Genomic DNA, 20999 nt, shown 5'->3' with positions numbered 1-20999 from the left:
TATTGTGCACTTGTATGCAGTATTTTTCGTTCCATCAGAACATGGCACAGGAGCATTTTTCCTTACGGCTTGGATTAGTCAAAACTTTGGTATTCCTGCTTGTTTTTACGATGGTATGACCAATTTAACAGCAATGGGCCTACACCTGCTCTATATTGTGTACCTATTCTCTTTGACAGTTTTGCTATCCCTGATTATTCGATGCAAGCAGCTGCCTTGGCCCGACCAGTTTGCACCAAGCAAAGTTGTGGCTACTCTTCTAGTTATCTGTTACACTAGCCTTCTGGAAACCTGTGTTGAAATCATCTCCTTCACTAGAGTCACAACACTGGATGGTGAAGTGTACATAAGATGGTATTTTGATGCAAATGTAACGTATTTCAGTGGCCTCCATGCAGTGCTCTCTGTTCTGGCAATTTGGATTATTCTACTCTATATCATCCCATTTCAATTCCTAATGATCTCACCATGTCTTGCGTACAAGGTTCGCTTCTTTAACAAGCTAAAACCCCTACTCGATACATTTTGGGCTCCTTTCAAACCTAAGTTTAAATGGTGGCTCTCTTTTAGACTTTGTCTTCGGTGGATACCAATTTTTGTTGCCTCATTTGTTCCTGCTCCTACGAATATTGTTGTCATGACTATCTTGTGTGCTTCTTTGTTGTTTCTCCAATTGCAATTTAAACCTTTTCGTGGTCAGTGGCAGAATTTGTTAGACGAAGCACTTGTGCTTAATCTGTTGCTTTTATTCAGTGGCTATTTCTTTTTCTCTGATAATCAAATTGACAGACGTGAGGTGTACAGTGGTGTACTTGTTGTATTTGCTTATCTACAGTTTGGAGTTGTTTTCGTATATCATGTGCTCAACCGATTCCCCACTTGTAAGCAGTTTCTTCTATCTAAAGTGCCTACAAAGCTGAGAAATTTGTCAATGAATCGCTCGCACATTGAAGTATCGGACGTTGCAGAAAGAATTACAACTCCAACAATGATTGAATATTCGGAGATATATATTTCAAACGAACAAGAGGATTCATTTGAAGACAGTGAACCTCTGTTAGCTGATGAGGACAATGTTTAGTTAGACTACTGTATGCATGGAATAAAAACTATATCCTTTGATTCTTTTTTTGCTGTTTTAGTGTTTTGATGCAATAATATTATGGGCTTTTGCGTGCATGAATATGAGTTTCCAAGGGTCACCAGTCATCTGTCACCACTATCGCGTTACCTCGCAAAGATAAACTCTTATATAATGATCATGGTGCACGCAGCTAGTATAATAATTATGTGAATAGGATGTTTGAAGAGTGCAAAACATTTTTTGTCAATCGAATCACAATGGTACAGTGAAGTATCGGACGTGGCAGAAAGAGTGACAACTCCAATTATTACACTTAATGGTGACAAGTGATTGTGTATTAGCTATACATGTACAGTGCAACAACCAAGGAGAGTAGATGTTTTGAATATCTTCCGAACTAAAGGAATGTGATTGGTATAATTATACAGGTGCTGAAAGTTCAACTACTGGCGTTTCTGAGATACATAAGTGGCAAATGTGTTAGGCGTGGATTTTTTTCCACGTCCCTGCAGTGCATGCATGCATGTCCCTGTGACACATAATGATTTTACCGGTAGACATCACGTGAGCTTTGGATGTATATAGTAAATAACGACAAGATGATTTGTGATATCACAAATCACAGATCAGGGATTCTTACGTCAGCAAAGTAGCAAAACGTAGGAATTTGCGTGGTAGCTAAAAACACTGTCAACCTTCCATGCAATAATTATTATGGTGCTCCAGTACTCCATCCCTATATACCACATAAACTGTCATTAATGCCCAGTAAATGAGCTGCAAAGATAGTTATTTCACCAACAATGTTAAGACCTATAGCTACTGTACAAATTCAGCATAAGCTCTGATACTATATAATAACTGTCACTATAGAACTATACTAAGTAGTTATAAGTAATAAGTTCTAGGGTATAAAACTTGCTCTATGTTTGATCTACCACTAACTCTTGGCTCTTGAACCCTACATAATACACCAGCCTAGTGACTAGGTAAGACTAACAAAATAGCTAGCTAAAATGTGTTTTTTTATGTTCAAAATGCAGTTTCAAACGGAGAACTTGGCAAACTCTTTTGCAAAATCAAGCTTGTCTTGTACCGTTTTAGTGCCCTTGGGCTTGACCCGGTAGTATGGGGACTTGTTAATCGTCAGCTTTTTTTGCTTCAACTTTGCTGTGGTCAGCTCACCAGGATAGAGCTCACCGTTGGGCTGCAACAAGGTGAGGTCAGTAGGTATGAACAGCTCGTTATCTGTAGGCATGACAATGGTTACTGTTCGATTAGCAAGGTCAGCATCGGTTCCAATATCTGTATCTTTCTGGTATGTAGCTTCACTTAAATCATCAATGTCTTTCGCAGTTAAAGTGACTCTAGGTGGTAACTTCACAGTGAATTTTGACGAACTTAGCAGTCTGTACGCCCTTGGCTCAACTTTTTCAATCAAGGCAAACCTCTTAGACAACAATGCTTTTGTTGGAGCATCTATATCTCGCTTTCCGTCATATGCCCGTTCATCTAAACTTCCACAATATCCTTTCATGGTCATTGAGAAGTCATTATTGCCTAGTATCTTCTGCATTGGTTAGTCCAGATGTACTTCTCAAGGTTGTTGTAATGTACGCTAGCAGGTACAGCGTTGGCATACTGGTCTCCTGCATTAGCTCCCCCTTGCATGGCTAGGACACAAATGATATGAGACTTCAGAATCTTTGGGGTCACCTTTGGGACGGTTTATCATTCCCACCACCGGCTTGGTATCCCAGCAACGCTTTCCAGCAGCATCTGCTAGATTGAGGCCATCCATCGTAACTTCGAAGTCTGTCAGTCGAGCATCTGCCTCTTGAACGACACCATTAGCATCGAGAGTGAGCTTTTTGTTGTACATTCTCCAGGCCTTGCACTTGACACCATTTTCTTGCCCGTACATAGTGTAAACCTTATCTCCCTTCAATTCTTGCTTGTAGAAACCATCCAGAACCTTTGTTGCTTCATTTGGTGGTCCGGCTCCAATCAGGGCAAACCGATTGCCTCTGCGAAGATTGTCCATATCAACTCTGAGCCTGATATGCTCGGCAAACTTGCTGGGATTACTGGAAATGTCATCAGAAACTGTCTGTCTCAACCACACAGCCTCTTGTTTGAGCTGTGAGCGCGTGAGGTCGGGTTTTCGTGAGAATGCATATGCGTGGAACAGACAGTTGCTCTGGTCAGCTTCAACTCTCTTACGAACTCCATTGATCAAAACGTCATAGTGGCCAACAGAATTGGGGTTAGGTGGGGGGATATACACCAATTTAATCTCATCTTGTGTCTTCTCATTGGACGGATTAATGACGGTATCTTTGATGAGTTTTTCTTTTTTCTCAGTGTAGATGGTGACCTTCTGACCATAGTGTTCAGCAGCTACTCTCAGCTCCATCAGATAATCAGGAGTGTCAGAGCTAGCTATCTTCTTGGCGTAGGCCTTGGCTACTGTTATGTTGCTGACACGTCCGTAACCAGTATCAACACTAACTGCACGTATATAATTGGCATTTTGAATACTTTTTATATCTTCAATTGTTTTATCTGTTTTAAGCACATAGTTTCCTACAACTTTTTGAATCTATTTGACATTGAGCTGACAAGTGGACGCAGTTTTCCCTGCAAAAGAATTGCAACTGAGTCGGCAAAGACATTACCAACGTGATCAGCAAGATCGTTCTCTTGAATTTTTGGGCGCAGCTGTATCCTCTGAAAGGATCAGCAGACTTTCCGGACAATAAAATCTTCTCATCTTTTATGAATTTCCGGCAAACATCTTCCATTTTCGTTGGAAACATCTCCACTAGGAAACCTAAGCTGGCCACTGTGTCAGTCACTATCGTCATAACGGTGACAGATTGTGCAAAGTTTGCAATCCCTTTCAGCTTTTTGCTTTTCTGTGAAAGCTGTGCGAATAGATCCATGGATGTTGTAGCTAGTCGCTCTTTTATTTCGGAGTTGGTGTTGAGTTTACTAGTGACAGCTTCCCCTACATTGTCAAAAATATTTTTGCCACTGCTCAACATGAAGGCTGGAACGTTAGCTTTGTCCTTGTAGTATGTTGTCAGCTCAGCAATGAACCTGCCATCGACCACCTCTTCCAGGTAGCCAGAAGTGAAAGACGTACAAATTATTCCAACAAAACTCTCCTTCAGGTTTTCTCCAATCAACTTAGTAACTTCATTGACAGCCAAGTTCAAGATTTTAGAAGTTCCATATGAAACTCCTTGCATGACAGATTCCTTTGCCACATACTTGGAAGCAGTTTTCAGGTTTGCTTTAGCAGCACTCTTGGTAGTACTGCTCACCATCTTGGGAATGGACTTGAGTGTTTTTCCAGCTCGCTTAGCAGCCTTGTAGCCAGCCTTGATAGCTTTGAGTCCAGTGGAAGCGAGACGACTCACACCTCCTGTAACGAGGGACAGAGCGATGCTAGTTGCCTTAGAGATGCCCCACTCTGCCCAACTGAATTCTCCAGTAATCATACCCTCAATACCGTCAATGCAGTCAGAGATACCTTCTCCAATGAGGCCCATTCCAAACTGTGCTGCAGCCCCTGCATTGAACACTGTCAACAGCACACCAGCCACAATCTGAGCCACATCCAATAAGAACACAATCAGTGCTTCCCAAATAAAACGAGGTTTCTCTTCAATCATGTACACAAACTCGAACCCGAGTGCCCACATTCTGGCAAGCTCCATGGAAATGGTGTGGTCTGTGTCCGCCAACAGGCTTGGCAATGATGTCTCCACTGATTGAGTCGATTTTTTAATGGCTTCTTGCATTTTCTCCCAAAGGAACTGAAGGATCTCAAAACGAGCTTGGATCTGAGTATTCATGTCAGCTTTTAAATGTCCCTCACCGAAATCATTAGCTTTTCTTTGCTCAAACAATTTTGTTTGTCCAACAGTGGCCACACACTGGATCACTGTAGACACCTCACCAATATATACGTCGAGACCCGTAACAGCAGCTTCAATATCTGCCCTGGCTAAAGCCTTATTTCCCTCGACTTCAGCAATGATCATAGCGTAGGCACGGTTGTAGTAAGCAATGGTAGAGTATCGTGGCTCAAACGCTATGCTCATTGAGTAAGGAGACACCGCTACCCACGCCTCTTTATCCTCTGTTATGGCGGCGAGAAGCCGGTTGCCGTACTGGATGTAGTGATAGAAATTTGTAACAGCCAGAGTGGGAACGAAAATAGGGAAGATTGGAATTAAAGGGGTCCAATTAGGTAGCTCGTCTCTTTCCATCTTTCCTTGCCATTTATCGACGAGTGTTTTATCCTGGAGGTTGGCAATAATACCTTGGTTCCAATATCTGGTGGTTGCCATCAGCTCACAAAGTAGGTCCTCCGTCAGAAGCATCTCCACTTTATCGCTTCTCATCATCAGCCACTGAGCCCACATCTCATTGTACGAGTCAATTATGACAGTTTTGTCCTATATTCTTTGTCCACACATACCATATATGTGTGTCAGGAATCGGCAATATTCTTTAAACAGTTTTTCCTTGGCTTCAACCTCTTTGACGTCGCTATCTATCAGCTCTCTGAGACGAATTGATTCATTCTCAGCCCTCAAACTTTAGATCTCTTTCATAGTCATCCCATAGTACTGTGCTGGCATTGCAGCGTAGTTAAGAATGCAACGAACAGATCCAGGCTGCCCCCCCCGGGCTGTTCGACCAAAGGCTTGTAACTCCACCCTCCTGTTTCGAGCAAGGAATGTCATCAGACAGAGCAGACCACCACTTGCATTGACTTCATCCGTCACTTTGATGTTAGTACCTCTACCGGTGAGGTTAGTGGCAATGATGATTTCACCAGGACCAAACATCTTATCGATGCTGGAGAGTTGCTTGGAGTTACTGTGAGCGTACAGGTACACTTTGTCCTCTGGCCAGTCCTCAGTATCCACAAAGTAGCCCTTAAAGTATTCGGCTGTTCTAATGTCTTCACAGAGAATGAGTGAGGCTCTTCCTTTTTTCCAGGGTGCAACTTCTTGGCTTTCTTCTCTGACAGTGTTGACAATCGTCTTGAACCATTTTTCATGGCTCTCCACAATCACAGCGGGTTCTTCCACTAGTTTTTGAACTTTGAAAGTCCCGACAGTACCCACTTTAGTATTGTATAGCTCCTGGAGGATGGTAGTGGTGTTGCTTTGTTCGTCTAGTCCTAGTGTTCCAGACATGCCGTAAATACCTCCTTCTTCCTTGTATCTCGAGAAGAATTCCACGTTGGACATGAAGTTGGTCACTAGAGAAATGGGAGTCAAGGAGAGATTGTGTTTCATCTCGAGCATCTGCTGGAGTCCGCTTCCCCACTTCTTATTGACCTCCATAACTCAGCTGTTTTAAATCGACTGGAATTATCATACCTTTCGTGATGGCATATTCTCTGTATTCTTCCATGTGAAGGGCAAGTAGGGCATTTTCCACATAGACTGAGAGTTGACTAATGACAAAATCTTGCAAGTGTTTTGGTAGCCTTATCGTTGCGTCACTCTCTGCATCGGAAAAATTCATCTTGGTTTTCATGATTTCTGTGCCTCTGTCAATGATTTCATCGCGAGTATTGAGTATGCAAGCCAGACCGTTCCCAAGCAGTAGGAGCTTCTCAGCAAAATAGTCATATTCGACTGTAGTAACGGCCTTCAATGCCCCCACATTATTGATAGTGTAGGCCTTAAACTCAGGCATGTTTTCATAATCAGCCAGGCCGGATACTAATGCAAGGTTTTGATCGATTGTAAAGTCTGCAATGGTTATCTTCTTAGCTTCTTGATCTTCATCCATTAATGTTTCGTACTGAATCTCTGTAAAAATTTGCAAATTAGTTGCAATTAACAGGATCTGTTCGTGAGGAGAAATTTCCGGGTCGAGAGATTCGTAAATGGCTTGAGTGAATAGATTGGGACTTCCAGCATAGAGGATTTCTCCATCGGTGGTCCTGGTTAGATTCAGTGGTCCAATCATTCACCAGACGGCTGGCTCAATGTGCTGCAAAAGGGCTGCTTTGTGGGAGAGGTAGGTGAATTGAACACCTTCATCTAGCATCAGCATATCCACTTTGTCCACGATTACGGCATCAAATCTTCGGCCTTGTCTGATATTTTTCTGCTCGAATTCTTGACGGAGTATGTCACCAGTGAAATTACCCACCGTGCCGTAGACAACTTGCTTTTTGTAGCAATCGGTCAATACTTCATCCATGTCAGCATTTTCATCTCTGTTGATGGTCGTGTTGTGGCTGACCGTTATTCCAAAGTATTGGAAGAACTCCTCCCATTCTTTCACGTCTTGCTCAGCCAAGATAGGGGAACTGGTCACCACATCGACATGTTTGTTCTGGTGTGCAAGAATTACGGCAAACAATACCACAATCAGGAACTTTCCTTCACCAGTCATTACCTCAAGAAGTAAGTTGATGTCGAGTTTATCACCCCACACCAGGAGTAGGAGAGCCATTATCTGTGGGCGGCGGGGGTACCATCCTTTGAATTTTTGGCAGGCACAGCAGAGAGTGACCATGGATGGCTTCAGCCATTTCGTATGTTAAGATTAGGTAGCTCCCAATATTTTGAAAGATTGCTTTGCTCTTAGTCAGATTAGACTGGAGATATTCTTCATAATTGGTAGCAATGGGTAACTTGGCAAGATCGGTAAAAACTCGTTGAGCAACTACTGCTATGCTATTAAACTGAACAGATGTCGGTTGTTCAAGGATATATCGTATACACCTCGAGGAAGCTCACTCTTAATTTCATTCTACAACTGAGAGTAAGGTTTGAGGAGAATTTTTCAGAGCTTGCATGGCAAATCTACTCTTCACACGATACGTCTGAATCAAGTGTAACGTTTCTTGTGATCGTCGTCTGGCAGTAGCTTATTACACGACTTAAAGAAAGTCATATATTGCTCCTTTACCCAATCCTCGCCTGCCATTTTTAGGTAAATTTTTGGCATGACTTCATCGTCGGTGTTAGCCATCACGTATGTATACAGACAACGCTGGACCCACAGGGAGGCCCCACCACTCGGCCAGCCATCGTATGATTTTGTTTGCAGTAAAATGGTAGCCATTATCGCTGTCAGGGGAAGAGAGGCGTCAAAGGTAAATTTAGTTGCCATATCGATAGGTTGGATTTCGGCAAGGTGCGCAAGACTTCCCGCAAGTACAAGGCAATCGTCGTCTCCCAGGTCTGTCTGGAGGAAAGCTAAAAAATCGAGAAGCTGGTCTTTCTCAGCAGAGGAAAAACTGTTGGACTGCATGTAATGAGTGAGAAAGAGTGTTTGAGCTGCCTTCAACCACCAATTGCTAAGCGGTCGATTTGTTTCATATCCGAGATTTTCAATAATGGTGCTGACAGCGTTAACAAGGTCAGTGGTAACTATATAGGTTTCTTCATTTGGTGTATCATCGGGAATGTTGTCGGGAATGTTGTCGGGTATTGGTGTAGCATCGGGAATGTATGGTGGATGCACTGGTTGTACCGGTGGAGGTACTGGAACTAGAGTGTTATCATTGGGTAAGAAAGGTGGATGTATTTGAACTTGAGAGTTCTTACTGGGTAAGAAAGGTCTGCGCACCGACATTCTCATATCACCCGAACCACAGCCAAAATCAACTGGCGAAACACGACCATATTCTGGCTCCTTTTCTTCCAAGTGCTGTTGAAGTTCCTCCTCTCGTCTCAGTTCCTCCCGTTGTTTTCGCTCTTCCTCTTTTATTATTTCTTCCTCTATTGGTATTGGCATTGGTTGATAACTGGGTTTGAAAAGTCTGGACATGCGCGCTGGCATCATCATATTACTCCAATCACTGCCGACGATCATACATTGCCTGTTGGTTTTCCAAGTGCTGCTGGAATTCCTCCTGAAGTTCCGCCTCTTTCCTTAGCTCTTCCTCGACCCAACGTTCTTCCTTCTCTTTCTGACGTCTCTCTTTTTCTTCACGACTGTTTTTTTCCTCTTTCTCTTTTTCGAATTTCCGTTTAGGATCCCAAAAATCTGTCGGACAATAGTAGGAGGGTAGGCCTTGGACTCGGTAGTATTGGCCCCCTAGGAAGACATAAACTTGGTCTACTCAGACTAAGCGGTCAATGGTTTGCAGAGTAAAGCCACTCCAGTTCTTGCAGGGGGGTAGACCCCGCCCACATATTCCACAGTTGACGCCATCGTACTCTGAAGGGTTGCTTCCCATAGTGGACCTAGACAGTTCTACAGGAAAATAGTGATGTATTGTTATATAAGATTGTTCTATGCATAGGCAAAACCCATCATATAGGGCAAGTGAAGTCAGCAAATACTATTATATTTACACAAGCAGTTTCGATGCAAATTGTCTTGGTCAATTTTTTTTCTGTTAAACAGTTTTCAATTAATGCATTTATATTGATGAGTCAAGAGAGTCACTGGTTTGAATAATTAATTTACAGTAACTATCCCAATGAAAAAAAAACTTGCATGCATGGCTGTGAGGAGATACAATTATGCACTAGGACTGTCAAGGAGCTTAGACGTATATACATAATAGTGTGATGAAAGTCTAAAGGGGTGTATGTTAGATTCACTATAGTTATAATTATTAAATGGTTTAGCTTTGCAGCTGTTTTCTCACTCTTGTAAACCTACCTTATATAGCGCTATAACAAGTCACATTTCTTTCTAGATCTAGCCATAACTCGAAAAGAAGCATTGTTTTGCAAATTTACAAATCAAAATCCAAAAATCATGGCTAAATGTCTACAACACTAATATATATATAGAAACTGAATTATTAGTGCTTACTCGTATCTTGATACTAAGAGCATGCTAAATTTCAATTGAAGTGCTTTCCATGCACTTATGCAAAATAACATTTTGAGCGCTAGCTCTCGTACAGTACTTATTACTGATAATAATAGTAAGAATAATTATACTATAGCTGGTGATATCCACCTGGAAGCTCTTTTGACACGCTATTATTTCTGATCATACTGATACCTAGATGAGGTGGACTTGGACTTAAATCCTGCTTGCTGAGCTTTAGCTCGCTCGCTTTCCAGCGAAAAAAGTGTATAAGCATCTAAGCTTTCCACAAACAACTACTTGCATGCAATAATTATGTGGGTGGATTATCTACCGTATAGCGGGTATATTTCGAGGGTATAAATTTTCGCGGATGGACCATTACAAAGGATTTCGCGGATTTTATTTTCGTGGCCTGAGTTCCAGCCTTTTGGCGCATGCGCACATCAACATGCAGCTGTACCTCCACACCGTTAGCCTCGAATCCAAGCCTAGCCTATTATAGGCTATAACGGTGAGGCACCTCTTATTGTCGATAGGTGTGGTCAATAATACGCCTACTATTCAATAAAGATATAAATTTTCGTGGGTATAAATTTTCGCGATAGAGGCTCAATCCGTGAAAACCGCGAACATCTATACCCTCAAAATATACCCGCTATACGGTATTTGATTATCTGGAATTCTGTTACCCGGCCTGCCTCTGGAACCAAGGTGTCCAAATAATCGAGGTTCCACTGTATAATATTATATTACTGTCTAGATGCAGCTGTAAAATACAGAGACCAAACACATGGAAAACCGTCAAGATCACCTAGTATACATGTTTGCACTATAATGTATAATTATACCGTATAGCGGGTATATTTCGAGGGTATAAATGTTCGCGGTTTTCGCGGATTGAGCCTGTACCGCGAAAATTTATACCCACGAAAATTTATGAATAGTAGGCGTGTTCAGTATTATGGATTCAAGGCTAACGGTGTGGAGGTACAGCTGCATGTTGATGTGCACATGCGCCAAAAGGCTGGAACTCAGACCACGAAAATAAAATCCGCGAAATCCTTTGTAATGGTCCATCCGCGAAAATTTACACCCTCAAAATATACCCGCTATACGGTATATAGCTGTAAGCACATGCTAAGTGCCATATTTTAATTAAGCGTCAACTTAGTAACAAATATCTCTACATTATAGCTGTTTGCCAACAAAGCTGGTTCTAAATGAAAGCACCGCGGGTGCTGATGCCTCGGTGGAGGTGCCAAAGCTATATAACATAAAACTACTAATAGCTAGCTTTTATACACACATTGATTATGATTAATTTTGCTGCATGCAGAATCCAGAATCACAGGAAACTCAAAGAGTGGGTAATGATCGACGATGATCCTTGTTAAAACGATCGATGCCAAAAGTTCAAGCCTAAAATTAATGGCTGCAAGTCAGCAGAGCCTTGCAGCTCTTTTCTCACTCTTGCAGCTACCAATAGCTAGCGTTCTAGTGCAGAGCTTGCTACTAAGTAGAGTAGCAACACTCGGTGAACAAGTTTTGCTACGGACTCTTCTGAAAAGGCTGCAATGGTATTCCAAGTAAGCAAAACTAGGCATAACTCGAGAACGAAGCTTTATTTTGCAAATCCTCAAATACCAAGCCAAGAAAACATGACTAGAAGCCTATAGAAACTCTTACTTGCACTTCATTGATCCTTGAGCAGCTGAAACAGTCTACACACACAGACACACACACACACAGACACACACACACACGTACACAGACACACACACACACGTACACAGACACACACACACACGTACACAGACACACACACACACGTACACAGACACACACACACACGTACACAGACACACACAAACACACTACCGTAGTCTATACTTAGACTGGCGGCGACAGCCGCCCGAGCGTGTAGCGCGGTACACGAGGGGCTGTCGCCGCCAGTCTAGTCTATACTATACCTCGCTTGCGCATGCGCACCGAGGCATAAAGATACACCATTTAGATTTGTAACTTTTGTAGGTACAGTAAGTAGATCTATACCTGAGAAATGGTGTTGAATAATTATTCTGACATTCTTGCTGTTGACCAGTTCCTCCTACTTCGAAGTGCAGAGGTTACACATTATCTTCTTCTTTATACCCTCTAGATTGAGGCATGCATGCATGGTCACATTGATTTTCGAATGCCTATAAGTTATTCTGCAATAATTATTGTGCAGTGTACTCCAATACGTACTGCAGGACAGCGACTCACCATTATATGGGCCAGCTCCTCATACAGAGTGTGTCTGTTGTAGCCGAGGTTCCAAACACATCATTTATGCAAGTGAAAGCAGTGAATCCGGATAGCACGGTACATGCACACTATACCGTAAAACTATGTTAGGCCACTCCAAGTGATACTCTGGTTTCTGGTCCACCGCCCGCATCAGATTTTATTCTTGGATTTCTATCTCATTATTTCTACTACGCATGCGCAGAATGGTCCATGTGGCACAAAATAGTGTGATAGATTCATAAAGTGAAATTGATAATGACATAATGAGAAAAGCCGCCCGCCCGCGTGCAATTAGAAAATTCAGGACCAGAAACCAGAGTGTCACTTGGAGTGGCCTTATGGTAATTTTCGTGAGAATAAACATGTTTTGATTTGAGTTCATCGTGTACACTTTATTGCATGAGTTCCTCAAGTCCAACTTTTTATTATATAACTTCGAGATATAATTAGCATGGACAGGATCTATTTGTAGGTAACCGGAAATGAAGCCAATAGCATAATCTACCAACCCCTAATAATGACAAAACACGACAGAAATTAGTCAAGTATTTTTTTCCACAGTGGAAAAAACACACTATCATATACAGTGCACAAAACTCGCCCTGAAATGCATGCAGCCACTCGCTATTCCGTATACTGGTCAGTCACTGCATGGCGCCCCAAACTAGGCCGGATATGACGTTTTGGGTGTGGTTTGGAAAAAAACTGAAATAGAAAGAATAATGATTCATTAACCTCGAGACAGAACTTACCGCAAATTAGTCATTATATTCGAGGCAGGACTGCTTTTTTGCTGCGGCTATTTTCTGAAATGCAGCCACTTCGCTACTGCGGCCAAACAGCACTGTCTCAAGTGTTACCGGATTATTAACGAAAGTCCTACTGTATCCATTATGATGCACACTACTAAATTGTACATGTATACATACACTTGAACTTCATAATTAAACGTTCCACTTAAATTATGTATCGATCAATGTATAACGTACTATAAATAGGATGTGTGTTGTGAGATACTCTCTCATCCACTGCAGTGCTCACTGTAACCCTGGGTTCTGTGTCGTGGGGAGTGGGTGATGCATGTCATTTTTTGTGTGCCGGTGGTCTTGTCTATACTGTACAAGGTAAACATTGGGATGCTTGAATGCAGGCAGAGCAACTAGATCTGCATAGACCACACATAATTGGCTGACGTTTGTGCAGTAATTGTATATGATACATAATAACGCCCTCATGTGGATCAAAACATTGAATTTCCACTCTCAATACCTCACCAAGGTTGCAGAGTGATCATAATCATTGTAGATCCAGGCTTCTCACAAATATTTTCATGGTCACACCTAGATTCTATACCAACACGAGATCAACTTTCATGAGATCAACTCCCACGAGATCAATTCTTACCAGAGCAACTTTGCATGAGGTCAACTGTCAATATATAGATCAACTCTCACAGAATCAACTTTTCATAGGATCAACTCAACTCCTGAAATCAACTGAAATCAACTCTAATCTTGTTATCCAGAAATACTTTTTAAAGGTGTTGGCCTCACTTTTTTAGCTAATTTACTATTGTGCATGTGCGCCCATGCCAAAGGTTGACAGGTATTGAGTAATAATAAGCCCCATGCAGTCTATTATATAGATTTAGCACAATGCACGCGCGCTCATTCGCAATGGCTCAATCATCAAGAATTCAGGAAACATTAACTTTCAATCACATCAGCCCAGGCCCCAGAACCAACAACGAAAAAATTCATCGTTAGTACGAAATAACCCCTGTATAATGGCCTGAAATTTTCCTCCGAAGGTGTTTGTTATAATAGGGTACGTTACACTCAAATTTCAGTGAGGTGGTGAAAATAATAGCTTAGAGCTAGGATACTAGCTACTATGGTGTGTAATGAATCTCGTGCCAACTATGTAATCCTATAGGCCCTCTAATAACCAACACCCACTCAAGTCAATGGCCCACACTTTAAAGGTGCTGTGTCAAATTCTTATCCATGCAGCCGTACAGCCTGTAGTACCGAACAGTATAATGGAAGCTGCAAAAATTCAATCAACAGGCATCCGATTAATATATGGATTGAGTACATCCAACCAAAACAAAGATTCAGAGCTACATGCATGTTTGTAGCTACATCTCGGCCATAGAGACGCAAAATAAAAGAGAATAATCCATACAAACACTGTTTGACTGCTTCAACACATGAGGCATGACTCTGAAGAGTATATTTATTTTACCAGCCATCAAGCATCTTAACTGTAAAATTTGTAAGTGTAACGTTTTTTTGTAAAACTGAGTTGATCACATGCACATGAAGTTGATCCTATGAAAAGTTGATTCTATGAGAGTTGATCTACTAACAATTGACCTCATGCAAAGTTGCTCTGGTAAATTGATCTTGTGGGAGTTGATCTCATGAACGTTGATCTCATGTGCACACATGCACCAACAAGATACACCACAGATAATTTATTTGCTAGAGTCTAGATATAAAATGGCCACTAAAGTTAATTAAAGAGCAGCAGAACCAAGGTAACAAGAGTTACTTTATTACTTATTGCTATACTCTTGTGTTCATGCTTGACAATAATGTGCTTGATACTATTTTCAGAGTTTACAATTAACTATCTATATATATAATAATTATAATAGTGTGCAAGTACTTATCTGACAAATGTGAGTCTGTCATGTGAGAGTGTGCATGGTTAGTGTTAGTTGGGCGGAGTCCAACCAACGCTTCGCTCATGGTTGGGTATCAGTACATGTAGCAGTTTTGTTCCCACTGCAAGAAATTTGCAGCCCAATCAGATTGCTGCGTTCAAGTGGGAAACCTTACAGCTCAATTTAGCTGACAAGGCGAGCTGGGACACTGTATTTCTCTAGAGAATGCAGAAACAGCTCCTGCTGGATATCTAGGCTACTAGAAAAGAAGCATAGTCTATCTTAGCATCTATGAATGAAGCTTGAACAGTATGTATTAATTAATTAAAAGGACTTGTCTTTGTTTTAAGTTTTGTTGTGCTACCAATAAGATTAGATCATTAGTTTGGACAAAACCTGTGTTATGTATGCCTTCTTTGGTCTTCGAAAAGCTTCTCAGAAGCCTTGGGGTAGTCTTATAGCTGGCTGTACCTCTCCTTGTGCTAGATGTCTAACTATTATGAAAAAGTTTATTTCTGCCTGTACTAAATCTTATATTACAGGCTACAGTATTCTTCTACTTTCTCTAAGAGTCTGAGGTCTTTCTTGAATTCCAAAACAACTATAGCTAGATCCAGTCAGCTAGAATAGCCATCCAAATAGTTAATTGATTTCTTTATATCGCACCCCTGAGCCATGCGGTTGTCAGCCACTTAAAGATTAAACAATATTCATACTCTGTCTCAAGTACCGGTGGAACAAAACTGCTACGTGTACTGATACCCAACCCAGAGCGCAGCGTTGGTTGGACTCCGCCCAACTAGGTTAGTGTCGTCATTGTGGTACCTCAGTATTTGGCATCTGAGATACACCCACTTTTTTTGCAAGTCAACACCCAATTTAATTTTAGATTTTCAGACTCAGAGAGCTAGCTGCAAGGCACAGACTTATTTGCTGGAATGGCCACTAAAGAGCAGAACCAAGGTAAAGCTCAGTCATGTTTCAAAAACGTTTACTAAATAAACCCTTTGGTGATTGCTAACCTTGTGTGCTTGGCATCTATTTTCAGAGCTCACAATTGATGATTTGAAGACAAAAATGAAACTGACTGATGAGCAGCTCAATACAACAATACAGGAACCAGATCTACCCGAGTTAGCAGCATGTTTCGACAATGTTCACAAAGGCTATCTTGAAAAACTGGAGCTCTTACCTGGAGAACAAACTGACGTGAGGACTAGAGCATATGTAGATGGCACTCTGGCGGGAATGTTACTGGCTCTGAAATGCTGGATACTGACCAACGGACTAGACGCCACTTTCCAAGCTCTGCTACTCATCATACTCTCCCTGCTCAAAGAAGATGTTGCTGTTCGAGTGTGCAAGTACTTGTCTGACAAATGTGAGTCTGTGCATGTCATGTGTGAGAGTGTGGTTAGTGTGGTATTATGATACCATACGTACGTCACCAATTGTAGCCATAATTATTACAGGCAGGAACCTGAAACCTGAAATTGCATACCATTAGATCTCTATAAGACAATTAATTATGCCTCAAGGCGTAGCCGCACGAGGGATACGGTAAAGCTGACTGCATGTGTGTGTGTCTGTGTGTCTGTGTGTCTGTGTGTGTGTCTGTTCCAACTGTAACTGCTCAACGGTTGCAATGCGACAAAAAGGCTTCTAGCCACGTTCTCTTGGATTTTGATCCGTGCATGGATTAGCAAACTAAAGCTTCTTTCTTGAGTTTTGGCTAGTTTGACTCACATAGAAGGCTGTTGCAGTCTCTTTAAAATTTTCATCTGTTCGCACAAACTTTCTATTCAACTTATAAGTTAGCCTTGCACTAAAGCGCTATATAGCTTTTTGTTGGCTACAAGAGTCAGAAAGAGCTGCTAAAGAAGCTAGCTAATTAGTGGCCATTATTGAACTTGCAGACACACCCCTTATTCCTTGATGTAATGGCATGCGCGCTCAATACCACGTGTAAGAGAGTCCATTTTGAACCCCAGATCCTGGCAGAATCAATTTTCTTCTTTGTTGAGGTCCTGGTAGGCCACAAACCAACCTTTTCTGACAACTCTTTTTAGACTCCTTGTTACTACTTTCTGTGATCATGCCTCGGTGCGCATGCGCAAGCGAGGTATACGGTAGTGTGTGTCTGTGTCTGTGTCTGTGTGTAGACCACTACAGCTGCTCAAGGATGAATTAAGTGCAAGTAAGAATTTCTATAGGCTTCTAGTAATATTTTAATTCGTGCATGGATTTGCAAAATAATGCTTCGTTCTCGAGTTATGCCTAGTTTTGCTTACTTGGAATGCCATTGCAGCCATTTCAGAAGAGTCCGTAGCAAAACTTGTTCACCGAGTGTTACTACTCTACAAAATTAAAGATGTTTGTCATGATAATTATGATCAATGTGTGTATAAAAGCTAGCTATTAGTAGTTTTATGTTATGTAGCTTTGGTACCTCCACCGAGGCATCAGCACCCGCAGTGCTTTTATTGAATTCTGTGATTAAACTCTTTTAGACTGCTTGTTGCTCCCACTGTTTGGCTACAGGCCATTTAAGACGGTCAGTATGCTGTGGACACCCCTTTCTTGTGAAACAATCTAAGCACATTGCAAATTATTTGCCTCTTCTATAACACTCTGATACTTTTGAGCGAAAGCAAAAACATGGCGAGAGGTATTAGCAAGCGCACGCTTGCAACACTCGTTTATTATGGTATTAGCAAGCGCACGCTTGCAACACTCGTTTATTATGGTAATACTATCACCAGGAATGGTACTCACCTGTTGTTTTATTTCCCCAGACTCCACCACCTCGTGTCCCCCCTCCCGAGAGAGGGTCCTGCTGAACCACAAGCTGTCCTTGTACAGGGACTACCTACAAAGTCGCTACAGAGCACAAGTATCCACATCAGCCACACAATGGCCTCCCGTCGCAACGAACAAAGTGTTTAAACTGGCCATGATTCAGAAGGAGAAGATACAGAGAGGAGGAATCGACGATGAATTTGTTAGACTAACAATGACAGGAAAAATCGATGACATTTTATTTCAAAAGACTCCAGTTGACTTGACCAACATTTTCTGTAAAATTGGAGATAGGCGTCAGTTTGTGTTGATTGAAGGAGCTCCCGGCTCTGGCAAGAGCACCCTTGCTCTACACATTTGTCAGGAGTGGGCAAAGGGGAAACTATTCCAAGAGTTCGATATTGCAATCCTCGTGAGACTGAGAGATCCACTTGTTAGAGAAGCCATTACAATTTCTAACTTACTTCCCTGCACAAACAAAGCGATGGCTAATGAAACAGAGACTGCAATTATGTCACTGTATGGCAAAGGTGTACTGTGGGTGCTAGACGGATGGGACGAACTTCCTTCTGACCTCCCTAGAGACTCAATCATCAACAAACTAATAATGCCAGGCATGTCACAAGAAAGTCCACTACACGAATCTGCTGTGATTGCAACATCTCGGCCTTCATCTTCGGCTGAGCTCCACCCACTAGTGTCGTCCAGGGTGGAGGTATTGGGGTTCACTCCATATCAACTAGAGCAGTACCTCACCGAGTGTCTGAAAGGTGACTCACAAGCTGTGCAGACTCTACTGGAGAGAATTCGAGATAACCCAGTAGTAGAAAGCAGCTGCTACCTCCCCCTCAATGCTTCCATTGTCGTTAATTGCTTCCTTTCTGATAACCACTCACTCCCCACATCCAACCACGGGTTATTCATATCAGTTGTCCAGAGCTCTCTCAAGAGATACCTCCAGGATAGGTTGGGGAAGACCACTCCAGTGGGAGACATCACATCCCCAGACTCACTGCCCTCAGAAATCAGAACACAGACCGTACAAATGTGTCAACTTGCATATCATGGGATTGAGGAAAACAGAGCGACGTTTACTGACAGAGATTTGGACCTTCTTTCCATTCCAAAGGACATTTCCAAGATTGGATTATTGCAAGCTGTTTCCAGTATCATTAGCGACGGTCATCTGGTTTACTACTGCTTTCTCCACCTGTCTATTCAAGAGCTACTAGCAGCAGTCCATATTTCTCTTATGTCTTCCAAGCAACAGATTTCTGTGTTTCAGAAGCTGTTTGTTAATCCTCGATTCAATGCAGTCTTCCAATTTTATGCTGGTATCACCAAACTGAGAACTAGTAGACCAATCCTCAGCAAGCTACCTCGATTCTTGTGTCCATTTCCAACATCTGTTTTTGATCTGGTCCGAAAGGTTGTAAAGAGTGAGAAAGAGAAAGGATATGGTGAGCCGAAAACCCTCTTGTTGTCCATTGTTCATTGTCTGTATGAAGCTGAAGATTTGTCACTATATGCGTTTGTGGATGTTCTTCTTAAGCACGCGTTGAATCTTAACCCCACTACAATGAATCCTATTGACTGCCTCTCTGTTGGTTATTTTGCTTCAGTTTGTTCCAACACCAGTAATGTATTCTCGCTGCGTCTCAGAAGTTGCTCTATTGGTGACCAAGGCTGCAAATTTCTGGCCCGAGGACTCTCCAAGTGTTCACACTCTCACTCCCAGATTAGTCTGGATCTTTGGGGTAACGATATTCATGAAGAAGGAATACGTCACATCGCTGAGGTGCTGGAGAACACAAGTTTTATATCCAAATTGATTTTGTCTAATAATGCTATTGGCAACAGTGGACTTAGCATACTCTGTGAGGCCTTGTCAACTAACACATCACTGAAGGATCTCACTGTCTGTAACTGCTCACTATCTCTCAACAATCACGGAGCAATTCCTCGACTACTGAGCACAAACACTACTCTTCAATACCTTAATTTGTCACACAATGTTATTGGTAACACTGAACTGAATAATCTCTGTGAATCCTTGTCAACTAATACATCATTAAAGGATCTGAATCTCCGTGACTGCTCATTATTTCTCGATAATCACGGAGCAATCCCTCGACTATTGAGCACGAACACTATTCTTGAACGCCTTTATTTATCAGGAAATTCTATTGGTAACAGGGAACTGAAGAATCTATGCAAATCCTTGTCAACTAACACACAATTAAACAGCCTGGAACTGAGCAATTGCTCGCTAAAAATATCGGACAACAATGGAGCTGCTCTCTATCAACTTTTGAATAGAAACAATTCCCTTGAACATCTTAATTTGTCTATGAACACAGTCACTAGCTGTCGTCACATTGCTGCTGGACTTGCAGTCAATAAGACTCTGAGATTTTTGGACTTGAACACGTGTAAACTGACTGATCTGAGTATCGAGGAACTATCAACTGGACTAATCAGCAAGATTGAAAAACTGTACATCGACGGCAATGACTCAATAACAGTATACGGAATAAAGATGCTTGCCAGATATCTAACCACCCACTGCTCTGAACTAAAATCTTTGTTCATGCCATATCACCTAAGATCCTGTATCGAGTCAGTATTCCGGGAGACTAACAAAGAGAGGAAGAGAAATGGGTTTCCTGAGATCGATTTCCTTAATTGATGACCAATCGTGATATAATTGGGGTGAGCAAAGCGAGTCGATTCCTATAGTGCTCAACATGCATATATATATATTAATAGCAATTTTGTCATGTATGTCTCCTCATTGGACCAGCACAATAATTATTTGTTTTTTACTTGTAACCCTTTACCAAGTTTTATGAATTGCTTCACATGCATGGGCTATATATAGATCTATATAATAATTTTATATCCCGTTGCTACGTTGTTGCCAAGTGCAATATGCAGCATAATGCACTGCTGAAAGTCATATTGCACTGACCCCAAAGTCATAATGCACTAACCACAAAACGCCCCTCTGGCATAATTAAATTAAATATTGTATCATGAGAAATAACAAGTATCAAAGTAAGTCCAGCCATGCAGGAATGTTCAGCACTGCTGGAGTTTCTTCTTTGCAACCATGCAGGTTTTAAAATCGTCCCAGGCTCATTTTGTGAAGATTCTGTGTTCCTAGACCTACTAGTCCTCCACTTCTTGATGCACAGTCAATTCTGGCTTCACCATAGCATGCACTAGAAGCGGCTCTTTTTGCAGGGGGGCTTGAGCTGTTTTGCAGCAGTGTAGAGGCGAGCTTCTTTGGATTGGTTGTGATGCCGAGGATAGTGGAGGGGCTGTTCGGAATTC

The 20999-nt window shown here is 41.8% G+C and overlaps 1 protein-coding gene and 1 pseudogene across 1 annotated transcript; one reads left to right on the top strand and one right to left on the bottom strand.

Annotated features, from left to right (window-relative positions):
• Positions 1-1914: 1914 nt before the first annotated feature.
• Positions 1915-12027, bottom strand: LOC135338963 (uncharacterized; annotated as a pseudogene).
• A 2599-nt stretch (positions 12028-14626) lies between these two features.
• LOC135339086 (NACHT, LRR and PYD domains-containing protein 3-like) lies at positions 14627-20562 on the top strand. The gene is made up of 4 exons (XM_064535207.1): positions 14627-14735; positions 15754-15827; positions 15913-16245; positions 17660-20562. Exons 2-4 carry the CDS (start codon positions 15803-15805, stop codon positions 20350-20352), a joined length of 3051 nt encoding a protein of 1016 aa, XP_064391277.1. The 5' UTR covers positions 14627-14735; positions 15754-15802; the 3' UTR covers positions 20353-20562.
• Positions 20563-20999: the final 437 nt, after the last annotated feature.

This window comes from Halichondria panicea, chromosome 7 (assembly GCF_963675165.1).
Source record: "Halichondria panicea chromosome 7, odHalPani1.1, whole genome shotgun sequence".
In the NCBI taxonomy this organism is placed as follows: Eukaryota; Metazoa; Porifera; class Demospongiae; order Suberitida; family Halichondriidae; genus Halichondria; species Halichondria panicea.
The sequence above is the reverse complement of the archived record's forward strand: the minus strand, read 5'-3'. Positions and strand labels throughout refer to the sequence as shown.

Excerpts from the sequence above, each read along its gene's own strand:
- LOC135339086 (XM_064535207.1), top strand. The coding sequence starts at position 15,803 with ATGGCCACTAAAGAGCAGAACCAAG. Across the intron at positions 15,828-15,912 it reads CACTAAAGAGCAGAACCAAG|AGCTCACAATTGATGATTTG; the intron begins GTAAAGCTCAGT and ends ATCTATTTTCAG. Across the intron at positions 16,246-17,659 it reads CAAGTACTTGTCTGACAAAT|ACTCCACCACCTCGTGTCCC; the intron begins GTGAGTCTGTGC and ends TTATTTCCCCAG.